The 17,107-nt window shown below is 44.4% G+C and overlaps 1 protein-coding gene across 2 annotated transcripts in view; it reads left to right on the forward strand.

Annotated features, from left to right (window-relative positions):
• The window catches only part of plcb1 (phospholipase C beta 1), an 867,193-nt gene that overhangs the window by 182,710 nt on the left and 667,376 nt on the right, over positions 1-17,107 (forward strand). For both annotated transcript variants that reach the window (XM_043696584.2, XM_043696585.2), the window contains exon 3: positions 7,048-7,116. In XM_043696584.2, coding sequence (XP_043552519.1) covers positions 7,048-7,116 — 69 coding nt within the window. The remainder of the gene's footprint in view (positions 1-7,047; positions 7,117-17,107) is intronic.

Raw genomic sequence — 17,107 nt, forward strand, 5'->3', positions numbered from 1 at the left:
CACCCTGTAAGGATTCTATAATTAACTTTCCCTTATTTTTCAAGGCAAATGTTCCAGATGCAATGTGCTGGTCAAACTACTTAAGCAAGTAGTTGTTTTGACCAGCACAAAAGAATAAGAGATACCGTAACTATTACTGATGAACTGTTCCAATACAGTAACATCTTGTACCCTTGGCAAAACAAAAGGAAAATTCAGAGACAGATTCTCACATATGCAGTTCTCCAGTCTAGGAGGTCAAAAACATCAACAGACAATTCAGAGAGAGTAGCAGCCAGGAGACATTCTCTGAAGCTTCCAACTCTATGGAGACCCCAATAGCTTCTGATGCTACTGAAGAAACCAAAACCGAGAAATTTGGCTCAGTGAGAGCTGGCCACACTCATTCAGGTGTGTTTTAAAAACAACCCAAGGCCTCCCAAGCTGTTTTCTCTAGTGGTTCAGGTCAACTATTCTACTTTGCAATCTCTCTTAAAGCAAAAGGACAAAATAACCTCTTAAAGCCACAGTATCGACACAAAACTGTGATCTTGCAGCTGTGTTGTTAATATACTTCAAGACATCTGATTCAACAAGATCCTGATTCTGCAGTATCTGTTCAAAAGACTAACACATTGAAAACCACAATACAGCTTATCATCTACCTCTGTGTTTCTCTCTCTCTATTGTCATATTTTTCAATGCTACTGTCTCTGTATTCTGCTTTCAGTAGTTTGCTTGCCTCCTTGCTGTGTCTTAGACCTGTCTGATAACAGCAGTAAGTGATCACTGGTGAGTCTAAACAGATGAGGCACTTGCCTTTTGTAACAAGGTAGTTTATTACAGAATATTAATGGGCACAGTTTATAAAACTGTTCAGGCATAATTACTAATGACTGTCATGAACTATACAGGAAATATCAGCTCCCATTGGGTCCTGATACAGAACTCAACTGTCTCAGCCTAAAAGCCGTTTGACATTGTTGGGTTGGGTAGGGCTCAGAGCATCATGACTATTAACACTTTCAAAACCATTATCTTATATAGTCATGATTTGGAGATGCTAGTGTTGGACTGGGGTGTACAAAGTTAAAAATCACACAACACCAGGTTAGAGTCCAACAGGTTTTTGTTCAAAAACTGCATGAATTCATGTAAAACTCCATTATCTCACTTTTTAGATTAGAATCAATCTAAACATCATGGCAGAGAACACAGGGGGCTAACACCTTCAACATATTGTCTAGCTATCACCATTGTTAACAGCTAACCCGAGAATGCAACTTTTTAAAAATAAGGTTTTGTGATTTACACATGAAAGAAGTGAAACTATCACTGTATTCTAACACTTGAAAGGCTTAACAGACAATCAATTTTTCAATGTATAATTTAAGTTACATCAAACTGCAAATTTTTGCGACAAATTCTGTGTGTTAGGATTAAGCCCTCCACTACTACCTGATGAAGGAGTGTCGCTCCGAAAGCTAGTGTGCTTCCAATTAAACCTGTTGGACTATAACCTGGTGTTGTCTGATTTTTAACATTATCTTATATAACATCTTACTGTCTCTCTCTCTGTGTTTTTCTCTCTTTGTTTGTTTGTGTATGTGTGTGTTTCTCTATCTCAGTAAAGTTCTAACTCTCGCTCTGTCCTCTCTCTTTCTCTCCACGTCCCCCCCACCCCATTCCTCTCTATTTCTCTCTCAATCTTGATTGCGCTTGAGTTATGAAATGGAGCTCCTGTGTTGTATCTGTGCAATGTCACATTGTCCATGTTTCAGTAATAGCTTGAGATGACAGGTTGTGATGAGCTGACAGCAGTGTATCATAAATTTCACTTGTAAATAGCACAGCATTTGTGCAAGTTTCAAATCCATTCGTTAGCCAAAACTGTTATCTGCTCACCAACATTGAGGTTACTACAGGAATTTTATGTTTGCCCCCCATTTGGGTGAAACGAATTGTCCTCCTGGCTGGTACCAGTCACCCTAACCTTCCTGTCATGCCGGCTATGTCAAACTTGACAGCTGCTGCTTGTGTTAATAATAAGGCAGCCACCTGCAGGCAGAGGAGAGCACCTTGGAATGACTCTCACAACGCAGAATTCCTAACTTGGGGTCCAGATGTCATCCACTCCCAACTTGTGGAAAGGATATTGTGTTTTCACCATTCTTTCTCAATTACCCGGTCCACGGACCTATTTGTTTTGTAGTGGTTGAAGAAGAACCACTCATGAGTCAAATCAAGGAGAGGCTCTTGTCTTAAATAACTTTTGCAGGATAGCAATGACGTGCAAGTTACATCAGTAAGTTGGACTTTGAGGAGACATGTGGATAAGGGTCTCCACCCAAAAAGAAACCCTAAGATATTCTGCCTTTTCCACCCATGTCCTCACATATTATCAGATTGGGTGGAACTTAGTCTGCAATGGCTGACTTGTTCTATTCATAGCAGCATAGGAGTAGGCCATTCAGCCCATTGAGTCTGCTCCGACATTCCACTCGATCAAGCCACTTTACCCTTCCTGATGACGAGCTGATGCCCAAAACGTCGACTCTCCTGCTCCTCAGAGGCTGCCCGACCTGCTGGGCTATTCCAGAGCCACCCTTTTCTCCAGCATCTGCAGTCCTTTCTTTCTCCTTGTCACTCTCCTGTCTTGTGTCTATATCCCGAGGTGTCATTCCTCTTCAGAATTCCACTGATACCAGCTTTGCTCGAGCTCCTTGATGCCACACTCAGTCAAATACTGCCTTGTTGTTGAGGGTGGTCTGATTCACTTCCCCATTGTCCACGCTTGGACCAAAGCAGTCCTGATGTTAGGGGATGAGTGGGGCTGGTGGAACTTACACTGAGTTCAGTGATCAGGTTAGTGCTCAGCGGTATTGTTAACAATCTCTCCCATCGCTTTGGCTGACGGTTAAGAATGAACCTATTATACAGTGATTGGGCTGGTTGGATTTGACCTGCTTTTTGTGCATAGGGCATATCTGGGTGACGAGGTAAAAACAATGACTGCAGATGCTGGAAACCAGATTCTGGATTAGTGGTGCTGGAAGAGCACAGCAGCTCAGGCAGCATTCGAGGAGCAGCAAAATCCACAGCTGTTCCTCGGATGCTGCCTGAACTGCTGTGCCGTTCCAGCACCACTAATCCAAAATCTGGGTGACTGTCCACATCACCAGGACAGATGCTAGTGTTGCCTAAAACAACACATAATATTGACTGGCAGTTGAATCATTTTTTCCACAGTACATGGGATTCCTAAAATACAGATTTATTCTTCCAGTCTGACGACTCAGTCAATGCATTGGTTATTACGGTATCAAGCTGGGTACGCCAGGGACTTCATTTAATTTGTCGTCTGTCAGCAACATCAAAATTGTCTTCACTGTCCATGGACTAAGATTAGACAAAGGCTATCATTCACCTCTCATACGCCCGACATTGGACAAAGATAGCTCTTAATTTTCAGATAGACAACAGTTGTTATCCAGATTTACAAACTGATCACAGAGATGATGTCTGAAGGATTGCTCTCCAAAGTGAGCACTCGCCTCCAAAAACAAAGTGTAGGACTGCGGAGGCAAAGGGTTTTTGCACAGCACGAGTTCATTAAGGGGGCAGCAGGTAGCTCCTTAATGCAGAGAGGCTGCGATAGTAGGGATAGAATGGTGACCTCTAATCCGGGGGACCCCTGCAGTGGGTCAAGTTGGTTGATTTTTATTGACGATAAAATGTGGAGCCGGAAAAGCACGGCAGGTCAGGCAGCATCGGAGGAGCAGGAGAGTCGACATTTTGGATCGGGAGTAGAGAGGGGCAAGGGGACTGATAAATAAATGGGAATGGGATGGAGCTGAGGGGAAGGTAGGTTGGATGGCGATATGTGGGTGCAGCTCGGGGATTATTGTGAATGGCCAGTGGGAAGGGTGGAGTGGTGAGTAGGAAGATGGACAGGTTAGGTCAGGTCAGGGAGGTGGGTTGGAGGGGGAGGGAACCAGATATGGGGTGAGGTTGGGGGTTGGGGAGATTTTGAAGCTAGTGAACTCAATGTTGAGGCCGTTGGGACTATAAACTCCCGTGGCGGAATATTAGGTGTTGTCTCTTATAAGTCAATATAAGTTTGCTCATGGCCTCATTTTGACAGTGGAGGAGGCCCAGGATGGACATGTCACCAAGGGAGTGGGGGAGGAGGGGGGTTTGAAATGTCTGGCAACAGGAAGGTGGTGTTGATTGGAGCATGCCCTCGAGCAAGACAATTCAAAATGGGCAACAACTTCAGGCCTTGGCAGTAATGCCCATATCCCATGAAGGAACTGAAGAAAGCTTCTTCTATAACCTTGCTATTGCCTCTGTTATTGACCTTCCCCAATCCGCTAGGTACTCAGTACTCCTCCAAATCCAATCCTACCATGATTCCATTCACTTTAGCATTGGCAGCCAAGCAATCCAGTGCCTAAGCTTTGGAATTTGTTCTCTAGACCTCACCCTCTCTTTTCCTTTGTTTAAGCTGCCCGTTCTCTTTGGTTCAAATTTGGGCCACCCATTTATGTTTTGCCGTGGCTCACTGACCGATATTATCCAGTTACCATCCCATGAGCATCTCTGTATATTTTCCATTGTTTCATGTCGCTGTGTTAATGCTAGTTGCTTTTGTTCAGACCACCATCCCATTCTCTTTCTTAACAGACACTGCTTTCAATGCTCCAGTGACGTTATCAACTCCTTCTGCAACATCAAACGCTGAGCTATCCTGAAACGTTTACTTCAAAATCGCTGTAAAAGCAATTTTAATGTCTCTGAGACCACTTGACATCCTCTGAGTATAAAAATATTTGAGAGTTACAATTACTGTGGATGAGTTATTTTTAAGCTTCAGTAGAAGCTATTTATCAGAGTGAGCGTTGACAGTTTGGTGCTTGAGTATTAGAGAGTTGCAAAGAATTCAGACATTAGATAGAAATAAACTCTGTGAAGAATAACTGGATAGTTAGTAAAATTGGATAGTTAATTATTGTAAAATGGTGCCTTTAAGAAGGTGATAGTGAGTTGATCTGCTGCAGTACATGTGGTGCAGGTATAGCCACAATCTCAGAAAGGAAGTTCTGAGATTTTGACCCAGTGGCAGTGAAGAAATGACAATGAAGGCCCAAGTCAGGGTGGTCTGTGGTTTAGGGTGGAATCTGGAGACATTGGTGTGCTGATGCACTCTCTGCCATTGTCCTTCTCAGTGGCAGTGTTGTGGGTTTAGAAGGTGCGGTTAAGAGAGACACATCAGCTCTTGGGAGTGTATTTTTTCGAATCATAGAATCTCTACAGTGTAGAAACAAGCCGTTTGGCCCAACAAGTCCACACAGCCCCTCCAAAGAGTAACCCACCCAGACCCATTCCCCTACCCTATTATCCCATATTTACCCCTGACTAATGCACCTAACCTACACATCTCTGAACACTATGGCAATGTAGCATGGCCAATTCACCTGACCTGCACATCTTTGGACTGTGGGAGGAAACCGGAGCACCCGGAGAAAACCCACACAGACACAGGGAGAATGTGCAAACTCCACACAGTCACCCGAGGGTGGGATCGAACTTGGGTCCCTGGCGCCGTGAGGCAGCAGTGCTAACGACATTACGATGATATACACTGCTGCCACTGGTGGTGTATGAGCTGCGAGGTAACCTTAGACCTGGATGGTATTGAGTTTCTTATAAGTCCATACGATATAGGAGTAGAATTAGAATATTGTGTCTGGTCGCCATTCAGTAATGGCTGATATGTTTCTCAACCGCATTCTTCTGCCTTCTCCCCCAATCAGGAACTTATCTAACTTTGTCTTAGATACACTCAATGACATGGCCTCCACAGGCTTCCACAAGGAGTTCCACATGTTCATAACCCTCTGACTGAAGAAATTCCTCCTCATCTCCATACTAAAGGGTGATTCCTTCACTCGGAGGCTGGGCCCTCAGGTCCTCGTCTCTCCTGCTCATGGAAACATATTCTCCACTTTATCCAGGCCTCTCAGTTATCTCTAAGTTTCAATCGGATTCCCCACTTCCATCCTTCTAAGCTCAATTGAGTACAGAGCCAGAGTCCTCATATGACAAACCTCAGAGAAAGCGAGGACTGCAACTGCTGGAGATCAGAGTCGAGAGTGTGGTGCTGGAAAAGCACAGCAGGTCAGGCAGCATCCGAGAAGGAGGAGAATCGATGTTTCGGACAAGAGCCCTTCATCAGGAATCTTGCACGAAAAGTCGATTCTTCTGCTCCTCGGATGCTGCCTGACCTGATATAACAAACCTTGTTTCATGAAGGAGTTATGTTCATCCATGCAAGTATTCCATCACAATGATAGACACGCTTTGGAAGTTATGAAGTAAGTTGCTCTTCAGAGAATTCCCGGCCTCCTCCCTACCCTTGTTGCCACAGTATTTCTGTGGTGGTTCAGTTCAGTTTCAGGTTATTGGTCACCTCCAGGACTCTGAAGGTGGGGAAGTTCAGCCGTGGTAATGTCAGTGGGCAATGATTTGGATCCTGTTGGAGATTGTCATTGGATGGTAATTACCAACCTGAAGTCTTGCTGAAGTGGGCAGTGTTCCAATACCTGAGAAACTGTGAGTATTGCGAGACATAGAATTCATTGCAAAGGTAGGATTCACGTAATGGGGCTGTTAAAGTGATAACTGCCTGACTCAATGGTAGTTAAACAGTGTAGAAATTTAGCTTTTACATTATTTTTGTGTTTACTGATGTTAGTTGTACTTGAATGCCGTACTTGGAAAAAATGTGGTAATACATGCTGTTATCTCATGACAAAAGACAGTTTGATGGAGAGCTAAATGGTGTGAGCTAGATTCCTTGGGACTCTGTTAAACTGTGGCAGATTATAAAGTGAAATCATGCATTTCCATAATATGTGCTCTGTGACTTTGTGTTGGTGATAAACTTTCTGAATTGGAGATTTGTACGGAGCATGACTTGGCTTGTCAAGGTGCATCGGGCTGTGTACATTATGCATGACTTTGTTCGATAACTCTCTTTTTTTGTGTGTGTCATTTTGTTTCCAGGAAACAGACCTGCTGGAAATTAGCCTGGTCAAGGATGCCCGTACAGGAAAGTACGCAAGAAATCCCAAGGTAGGCCATGTGCTGTAAAACTCTGACCAGCCACACTCATCTGCATCAGTAACCTGCACATAAATGTTCAGCAGTTTGTGCAAACTATTTGTAACAATCTTCAGATACTTCTGAGAGAAAAAAAACACATTTGACAAGCTCAAGGTGATTTAACTGCACCTCCTCTCTGTCATAATAATGTGCATTGTGTCTTATATTCTAGATCACACCAGATTTTGTGTATGTAACAAGTTTTATTTACACAGCTTTAAATGTCTGCTCCATGTTTTCAGCTTGAAGCCCCTGTATTTACTTTTCACTGTGTCAACAGCCAGGCTGAACCAATCAAGCACAGTGAGCATCAATAATAAACAGGCTCATATAATCAAACACAGAACAATTGATACTCCATTCATTTCCTGAGGTGTCAATGATTAATAATTAGCAGCAAGCTTTGCAAAACTGTCACTTGTGATTCCAGCCAAGCTTACGGTCCAGTAACTTGTGTTTGTAAACAGTCGATCCATCATGGCCATTGTCATTGGCACAATCGATAAAGGGTAGCGCTGGAAAAAGCAAAGCAGGTCAGGCAGAATGCAAGGAGCAGGAGAGTCAACGTTTCAGGCAGGACCCAAAAGAGGGGAAGAGGGCTGAGAAATAAAAAGCGGGAGGGGTGTGGGACTGGGGGAAAGGTGGGTGCGATGATGATAGGTGGATGCAGGTAGGAGGTGATGGTGATAGGTCAGTGAGAAGGGTGGAGCGGATAGCTGGGAAGGAAGACGATCAGGTCAAGAGGGCGGTGCCGAGTCGGAGAGTTGGATCTGAAATGGGTGGGGGGAGAGGAGATTTGGAAACTGGTGAACTCAATGTCGAGGCCATGTGGATGTAGGGTCCCGAGGTGGAAGATGAGGTGCTCTTTCTCCAGTAGTGGGTGGCCTTGTTTAAACTGTGGAGGCAGCCCAGAATGGGCATGTCATGGGGGGAGTAGGAGGGGGAGTTGAAATGGCTGGCCACAGGAAGGTGGTGCGTACAGACTAGAGATGTTCACTGAAGCGTTCCGCGAATTTGTGCTCTGTCTTTCTGATGTAGAGGAGACCACACTGGGAGCAATGGATGCAGTTAATGAGGTTCGAGGATATGCAAGTAAATCTCTGCCAGATTTGGAATGATCCTTTGGGGCTTTGGATGGAGACGCAAGAGGGGGGAGGTGTGGGCGCAGGTTTCGTCAAGAGATTATTGTTGTGCATCAGTTTCTACAGCAGACTGTTGGGTACTGAGAGGTTCTGAAGTTCAAATTGCAGCCCCAATATTTCCAGATTGACCGACTGTACCTAACATCAGTGAACCAAGCAACCATTTTTTGGGTAAGCAATCGAAGGACTAAGATGTCATTGGATTTTACTTTTGCTTCTTATTCAGGGGAGAGCAGTGATTTAAAAAGAAACACAGAGGAGAGTGGACCCCAGTGTAATGTTTTTGCGTGGCCATTGGATCCCTTGCCAAAACTCAGAAAGTGTTTGTTCCAGGAACACAGGCCATAGACTGTAAACAAGGAGTCAGTGGTTTAACACTGAAATGTGGAGAAATTGCTTTCACTTGAGGCTTGTGGATCTTCTTGAATTCTGGGGTAGGAACCCCAAAGATCTTAGTCGTTAATTAGATTTGAGGCAACCGTCCAAAACTAGTATGGGAAGGTGAAGTTGAAGGCAGGTTTAACAGCTATTGAATGGTCAAGCGAATAGCCTACTCATACTCTTGCCTTTGTCCCAGACAAAGACTTATCAGAGCATGGTGGGCTTGTAATTCATCAGGCAGCCTCCCTTCCACTGGGATTTTTGATGGATCCAGTCTGCCACAGATATGTACCTGTTGTGTCTTAGCATTGTTTGTCCTCTACCAGGTAAATGACATTGAACGACAGAACATCAGAAGAAGAGATGAACAGAACACCAAATGGAAGAGCTTGCCTTGGTCCCTTCTGTCTTGGGCGTGTGCCCTTTATTTTTATCCAGTTCCCATCTCCTCCAGTTCGGAGGCTCAGGTCACCGACTCCATGGTTTCCTGGTGTATTGTGAGTTCCCGCTGTATGGATGGAGCTGGTTCTCATCCACTTGCATGAGATTTCCAATAGGAAAAGAAAAGGAAAAAAACAGTGTGTTTGGAAAGGATGGTGACATTCTTTGGTTGAATCTTTGGTAAGGTTTGGGCTGTCCATAACAGGAAACAGGAAAAATTAGATTACTTACAGTGTGGAAGCAGGCCCTTTGCCCAACAAGTCCACACCGACCCAGACCCATTCCCCTGCACCTAACACTATGGGCAACTTGGTATGGCCAATTCACCTAACCTGCACATTTTTGGACTGTGGGAGGAAACCGGAGCACCCGGATGAAACCCACACAGACGCGGGGAGAATGTGCAAACTCCACACAGTCAGTCGCCTGAGGCGGGAATTGAACCCGGGTCTCTGGCGCTGTGAGGCAGCAGTTCTAACCACTGTGCCGCCCACAGAGACAAATGTTTTGTCTTTGAGCAGAGCATATCTCTCATGGCCTGTAGAACAGAATGGAGGGTCTTGAGACCCTGAAATTTGGTCTTTAGGTGTTAACATTCTAATACTATTTTGTGAGGAGCATCTTGATTTTCTGCTGTTGTCTTTCAAAGCATGTCATTTGTGAGGAAAGCATCGAGAGTATTTAATATGTATTCCTGTCTTTTGTTCCCCACATCGATCCTTGTGCTTCCAAGGAATCCATTTTCTGTTGTGTCAATCAATTAAGTTTCCATTTTATAAATGGCTGGCAGTACGGTGGCTCAGTGGTTCGCACCTCCACCTCACAGCGCCTCGGGAGACTGTCTGTGTGGGTTTTGCACATTCTCCCCGTGTCTGCGTGGGTTTCCTCCGAGTGCTCCGGTTTCCTCCCACAGTCCAAAGATGTGCAGCTTAGGTGAATCAGCCATGCTGAATTGCCCATAGTGTTCAGGGATGTGTAGGTGAGGTGTATTAATCATGGGTAAATATTGGGTAGGGGAATGGGTCTGGGTGGGTTATTCTTCGGAGGGCTGGTGTGGACTTGTTGAGCTGAAGGTCCTGTTTTCACTCTGTAGGGTTTCTATTAAAAAAATTGTCAGATACTGTCACATTTGGCTATGGGTGAGAGCAGCTCAAAGGTGTTGATGCAGTAAGTATTGCATCCTCAGGTGGGATATTGCCAACACACGTGGGTAACATTGATGGGAGAGCTCAGTACCCTTCTGTATTGTGTTCGAGAGCTGGTGTGTGTTGGTCTGGCAAAGCAAATTGTCCTCTGATGGGATTTGTTTCACTGCAGTAAATTCTAATCCACATCTTCCCCAGTGATGATCGATCTTGTACTTTAATTATGTTGCTCAGGCAGGAAATATAAATATGTCACAGGGAAAATTGACGCAGCTTTTGATGGAAAGCCAACTACAAAGCAACCTCGCCGTCTGATTTATGTCTGGCTTTAGCATCTTGGCTCAGCTCATGAACCCACTTCCCAGTTTGTGCTCGCTCTCTGTCTGTTCTGCTGTAGCCCACTCGAAATATTCTTCCATCAGCAGATCGCTGCCTGGAGTCTCAGCCACGATAATGAGCCTTCTCCTCCCCTACCCTCTGAGTCAGGGATTAAAATCCTCTCTCCAAATCCAGTCAGCACTGCATAACTGAACCTGACAAATCTGTACAGCTGTGTCCTATCAGTTCCTTTAGCTTTGCCAAAAACACGAGGGTTGAAAGGTTAACTCCACCGAAGTCTGAATTCTCCCAACTCTACAGCTGAATCACAGGTGGAAGAGAAGCCAAACAGATGACGTCAAAATATACTTCTTTCTATCTTTCCCTCTCTCCTCACTCACTCACTGACTCTCACCCTCTGCTTACTTCTTCTCTCTGGACCGCAGCTCTCTCCCCTTCCAGCCCCAATATATGAAAGCAAACATTGCTCATCATCCAAAGTCATGGCTGCAAATACTGATCAATGGATATCGCGAGACCAAATGAATGATCAAAACTGTTGGAGATGGATTTCAATACAACCAAGTGTGAGGCTACCCATTTTGGATTGAAAAGGGATAGATCAGCGTACTTTCCGGATGAAGTGAAGTTAAATACGATGGATATCCAAAGAAACTTGGAGGTTCAGAGTCACCAATGTTTAAAATGCAGAAAGAAATCAAGGTGCAGAAAGTAAGGCTAAAGGACAGTTGGTCTTTGACACCAACAGCACAGGTTCGATTCCCACACCAGTTGAGGTCACCATAGCAGTCCTGGTTTCATCACCTCTCCCCTCATCTGAGGCATGGTGTTAAACCACCAGCAATCCTCTCTCTCTCTCTCTCTCTCTCTCCCTCTCCCAGGAGAGCAGTGGGATTATGGTGACTTTACTTACTAATCATTGCAGAACTAAACCTTGCTGAGTGGGCATTTGGACCTTAATAACTTGGTGATAACCACTCTAGTGTGGGCTGCACAGACTAAGAAGATCCCAGGTACACACTCTACTCAGTTGTTATTTGATCTTAAAAAGAGCATAGTCTTGTACAATGGCAGACAGCTTGATCCCAGTTCAGCCAGTCTCTTGGTGTTTGCTCTTCTTTTGCTAGAACTATCTGGGGTACCATGAGTGGATTCACTGCCACCTATCCTTATCGGCTTCAGTTCCAGTTACTCATACTAACTGCGGAAGGATCCATGTGAGGTTTCAGACAAAAGCTGGCTCATTTCTGATGAACAATAAATACATTTGTTACATATTATTTAGTAGCTAGTTACATAAGATCTGGGATAAATGATAGACTATCAGGCTGACCTTAATTGCACTTTGTTACTGTAGTTACTAAGAACAGTCACCACAGTACCATATATCCTCTGATGGACATATGTGGAACTTGGAGAAAGTGAGGACTGGAGATGTTGGAGGTCAAAGTCGAGAGTGTGGTGCTGGAAAAGCACAGCAGTTCAGGTAGCATCCAAGGAGCAGGAGAATTGACGTTTTGGGTATAGCCATTTATCAGGAATGTGGAATGTGGAATATGTGGAACTTGGACATAGGCAGAACTCTGGAGTACTCCTCCTAGGAACAGTCTTTTGTATTCTGAAACGTATCTTCTGATGTCAGTTAATAATAACTGCCTTACTCAATGCAGTAGCTCCACTATCCCAGGGGAAGGAGTTGGTGTCATTGCACAGGGCGCCCCTTTCCGATCACTGTCTTGTGATTCCATGCTCCAGCGTGCGTTAGTTTGAGGACTGGGTCAGTGGGCTGCCCTTAATATTCAATGAGACTACCAGTAAAAGCTGGGTAACACTGAAAGGTTGGTCATCTCGAGCATCTGTGAAACTGTAGATCCCAGCCTGACCAAGCGTCTCCAGGAGACAGGGAGAAATTGACTGAGTTTGCGATAATTATTCACAAGACCTAGCTCCCGGAGCAATCCATAAGAGAACATACTCCTGATGGATTTCACCTCAGGTGTGAGTGAGATTTGGATGTGTTGGTGTTAACTTTCCAAAAATTGCTCGATTTGGAATGGTTCCATCGGAAAGGAGCGAGGGGACAGTGAACAGGAAACTTGACATTTGTCATGGGTGACTTTGAATTGGTTACCCAGGAGGCCTTAGCTAGGCACTTTGAAAAACACAGCGTAATCAGGAAGCGTTGGCAAGGTTTTTATGAAAGGGAAATCATATTTAATCATTTTGTAGGAGTTATTTAATGGAGTACAATGCAGTGAAGATAAAGGGGTGCCTACACAGGGACTGCCCTTGGATTTCCAAAGTGTATTTGGCAAGGCATCACACATAAAAAATTGTTTTGCACAGTTATAGCACATGCTGTTGGGGTAGCATATTAACACCGATAAAAGATTGGCTGGCTGGAAGAGAATAGAGAGGATACATAAATTCTCATTGACAGGATGTTATGGGTAGAATTCATTTGCTAATGGCTTGAAGATGGAGAGGGAAGTATAGTGTGAAGAGTACATAAATAGGTTGCAGACTAATGCGGATAGATTGAGCAAGTAGGCAAACATCTGACAGAAGGAGTAGAATGCGGGAAAATGTGAGATTGTTCACTTTGGTGGGAGTTAGTGTTCAGGTACAGCAAGTGCTTAAGAAGGCTGTTGGGATGCTATACTATGTTATCAAAGAAATTGAAAATAAAAGTCATGATGTTATCCTTCAGTTGTACAGGATATCAGTAAGACCACATGTCAATTTTCCTTTCCTTATTTAAAGAAGGATGTGAATATATTGGATATGGGATAGGAGGAGCTTAGGGAGAGGTTGGGTGTGTTTTCCCTAGAGTGTCAGAGGCTGAGGGGTGACTCTGTAGAGGTTTATAAAATCGTGAGGAGCATGGATAGAGTAAATAGACAAAATCTTTTCCCTGGGTTGGAGGAGTCCAGAACTAGAGGGCATAGGTTTAGGGTGACAGGGAAATTTTTTTAAAGGGGCATAAGGGGCAGCGTTTTCACCCAGAGGATGGTGCGTGTGTGGAATGAGCTGCCAGAGGAAGTGGTGGAGAATGGTACAATTGCAATATTTAAAAGGCATCTGGATGGGTATATGAATAAGAAGGATTTAGAGGGCCAAGTGCCGGCAATTGGGACTAGATTAATTTCAGATATCTGGTCAGCGTGGATGAGGTGGACCGAAGGGTCTGTTTCCATGCTGTGCATCTCTATGACTCTACTATATTGGTACATGGAATGAGTGGGTGTCTAATAAGGATGGGTTGAACAGTCTGGGCATGTATCCACTAGATTTTGGAACAGTGAGAGGTGACCTGAATAGAACTTATACGTTTTGTTTATAGTCTTGATAGGTGAATATGTAAAGGGTGTTTCCTTTTTTGGGTGAGTCCAGGGTGATGGAATTAGGGGTGACCCCTTGAGGACAGAGATGAGAATATTTCTCTCTCAGATAGTTGTGTGAAATGGGACACTCTGCCTCCGAAGTTGGAGCCAGGGTTTCTGAATCCTTTTAAGGCTGAGGTGGATAGATTTTTCTTATGCATCGGATTGGAGGGTTCGCGGGGTCAATGGGAATGTGGAATTCTAGGCATACACAGAATTGCCATGGTCGTGTGCAGGCTTGAAGAGTTTTCCTTGAATTCAAGGTATTTTCCCCAGGGTAGGGGAGTCTAAAACTAGAGGGCATGGGTTTAAGGTGAGAGGGAAATGGTTCAAAAGGCCCATAAGGGGTAACTTAGGGGTGGTATCGTGGCTCAGTGGTTAGCACTGCTGCCTCACAGTGCCAGGGACCCAAGTTCAATTCCAGGCAACTGTCTGTGTGGAGTTTGCACATTCTCCCTGTGTCTGTGTGGGTTTCCTCTGGGCACTCTGGTTTCCTCCCATAGTCCAAAGATGTGCAGGTTAGGGTGGATTGGCCAAAGCTAAATTGTCCATAGTGTTCAGAGATATGTCGGTTAGGTGCATTAGTGAGGAGTAAATACAGGGTGGGGGAATGAGTCTGGGTAGGTTACACTTCGGAGGGTTGGTGTGGACTTCTTGGGCCAAATGGCCTGTTTACACACTGTAGGGGTTCGATGAACTTTTTCCCGCGAACATGATGCATGTATGGAATGATTTGCCTGGGGAAGAGGTGGAGGCTGGTACAATTACAGCATGGAGAAACTGAGGACTGCAGATGCTGGCGATCAGAGTTGAAAAGTGTGGTGCTGGAAAAGCACAGCAGGTCAGGCAGCATCCGAGGAGCAGGAGAGTTAACGTTTCGAGTGTGAGCCCGGCATTCCTGATGAAGAGCTTATGTCCCAAATATCGACACTCCTGCTCTTCAGATACTGTCTGATCTGCTGTGCTTTTCACCACACTTTTTGACTCACAGTTACAACATTTAAAAGGCATCTGGATGGGCTCATGAATAGGAAGGATTTGGAGGGAGATTGGTCAAATGCTGGCAACTGGGGCAAGATTAATTTAAGATATCTGATCAGCATGGACAAGTTGAACCAAAGGGTCTGTTTCCGTGCTGTATACCTCTGTGACTCTGTGATTGTATCTGAAGCCTGTATTCACCCCTGTGCATATGTAAACATATGTAAACTAGTAAAAAGCCACCCTTTACTGTTTATCCAATGCCGTAACATGAATGATCGAATTTTCCTCTGTGCTGTGTCTTTGCATTGTGGAATTGCATGTACTTGCTTCTGACACAATCCAGTCTCAGCATCATTCCTACTTCACAATAAGGAAGTGCCACTTTGCGCAAGCTGCTCGATCCACACATTCAATCCCACATTGTTCAATTTAGTTGTTTAGCCACTGCTGGAGAACTTGCTCTGTGTTTTGCATGAGACCTACGCACACAGCGAATAATATTGAAGGCTAACAGCATTTTCTTTCGAAGTCAAGTGGTTTGTCAAGCAAGATGGAGAGACTGAGCTTCATTCTATTTGCTTTTGAAGGGGAAAGGAGAGAATGTAATTGTTTTCTTCTGGAGATATTTGCTATTTCCCCAGAAGTTGTCATCACGTCGGTATAAATGTGCATGAACATTGGTTCATCCGGTACATTGTGCTGCATGTTTTGTGTGCACACTTGATAATCTGCGATGGTAGAATTAGGAAGCAAAGCTGCTGTGAGGTGTAGAGATCTGGGTATTGTAAAGAGTTCCATTTACTAAATATGTATTCAGTCTGAAGAGGATGATTGCAATACAGACTTGAGTCAAATAGGCTATTCCTGATCCATACACTCGTGATAAAAGATGCTTAATTCATTTTGAAACAGGACAATGGCAAGAAGGGCTAGACAGAATCTTTTGTATAATTCATTGGATGGAGGTACCACTGGCTAGGTCAACATTCATTACCCATCCCTAATTATCCAGAGGACAGTTAAAAGTCAATCCACGATGCTGTGGGTCTGGAATCACATGAAGCCAGACCATAATAAGGATGGCCAGTTTCCTTCTCGAAGGGACATGAATGAACACAATCAGTTTTTTTCCTAACCACAGTTATCATTAGACTCTTACTTCCAGCTATTTATTGAATTCAACTTCCACCATTTGCTATGGGGGGATTCAAACACAGGTCCCCACAACATTACCTGGGTTAGCAGCCCAGCAATAATACCACAAGGGCATTGCCTCCCCTATGCCATCGTGACCTGTGTTGTTCAGTATTTCCAATTCTCCCGAACTACCAAAATGCACAAACAGTGATGGCTTGAGCATCCTTAGCTTCTGAATATCGTCTTAGAGCCGGCAACTGGACGAAGGTTTCAGTGAGAATGCAGAATTCCAGAGATCATTGACTGTGGTGCTTATAAAGTTTTTATTCAGCCAGCCAAGAAGCTAGTGTGTGTTTAAAAGTGTATAAAATTAGTGGAGAGTTTAGAGACTAGCAACTCCATCCAACTTGCCCTTCACGCTAATGCCCGAAGCACTGTTGACTGAACACTTCAGTATTTCGGCAGGAGAACCAAGGCTGAAATGAGGAAAACTTATTTTTATGTGTAGAGCGTTTAAGACTGGGAACAGACAGCCCAAGAGTGTGGCAGGGGCACCTTCGATGGTGGCTTTCAAAATGGTGCTGGATAACGATCTGCAGGGCTGTGGGGACGCAGTGGTGGGGTGGGACTCGCAGTGAGGCATCACAGTCCATTGGGTCAAATGGCCTCTTTCTGTGCTGTTGTACATCTTCTCTCCATCTTGCAACCCCATCGCCCTTGACTAGGCATTCTTTTAGGTGAATTCTAAAACAGAGAGAAGGGGAATTGAACTTGGAAATGTCAGTGTGATTTGGGTCCTTTTTGGCTGTTCCTGATTCTGGTTTAGAATCCTGAATACATTATTGGGGACCGTGCTGAAGAGTATTGAGGCCTTGTCCTGGAGCAGCTCCTCAAAGTCCACACATTACCTGGTGTTTTGTGAATGACACTGTGTAGATTGTTGACCATTTTTTGCTTTGAAAAAGGACCAGCTAAAACATAACGAGGGCTGCTGGGAGAGGTTCCAGTG

Source organism: Chiloscyllium plagiosum, unplaced genomic scaffold (assembly GCF_037043375.1).
Source record: "Chiloscyllium plagiosum isolate Xiang-an unplaced genomic scaffold, Cpla_swu_hap1 HiC_scaffold_10, whole genome shotgun sequence".
NCBI classification, from domain to species: Eukaryota; Metazoa; Chordata; class Chondrichthyes; order Orectolobiformes; family Hemiscylliidae; genus Chiloscyllium; species Chiloscyllium plagiosum.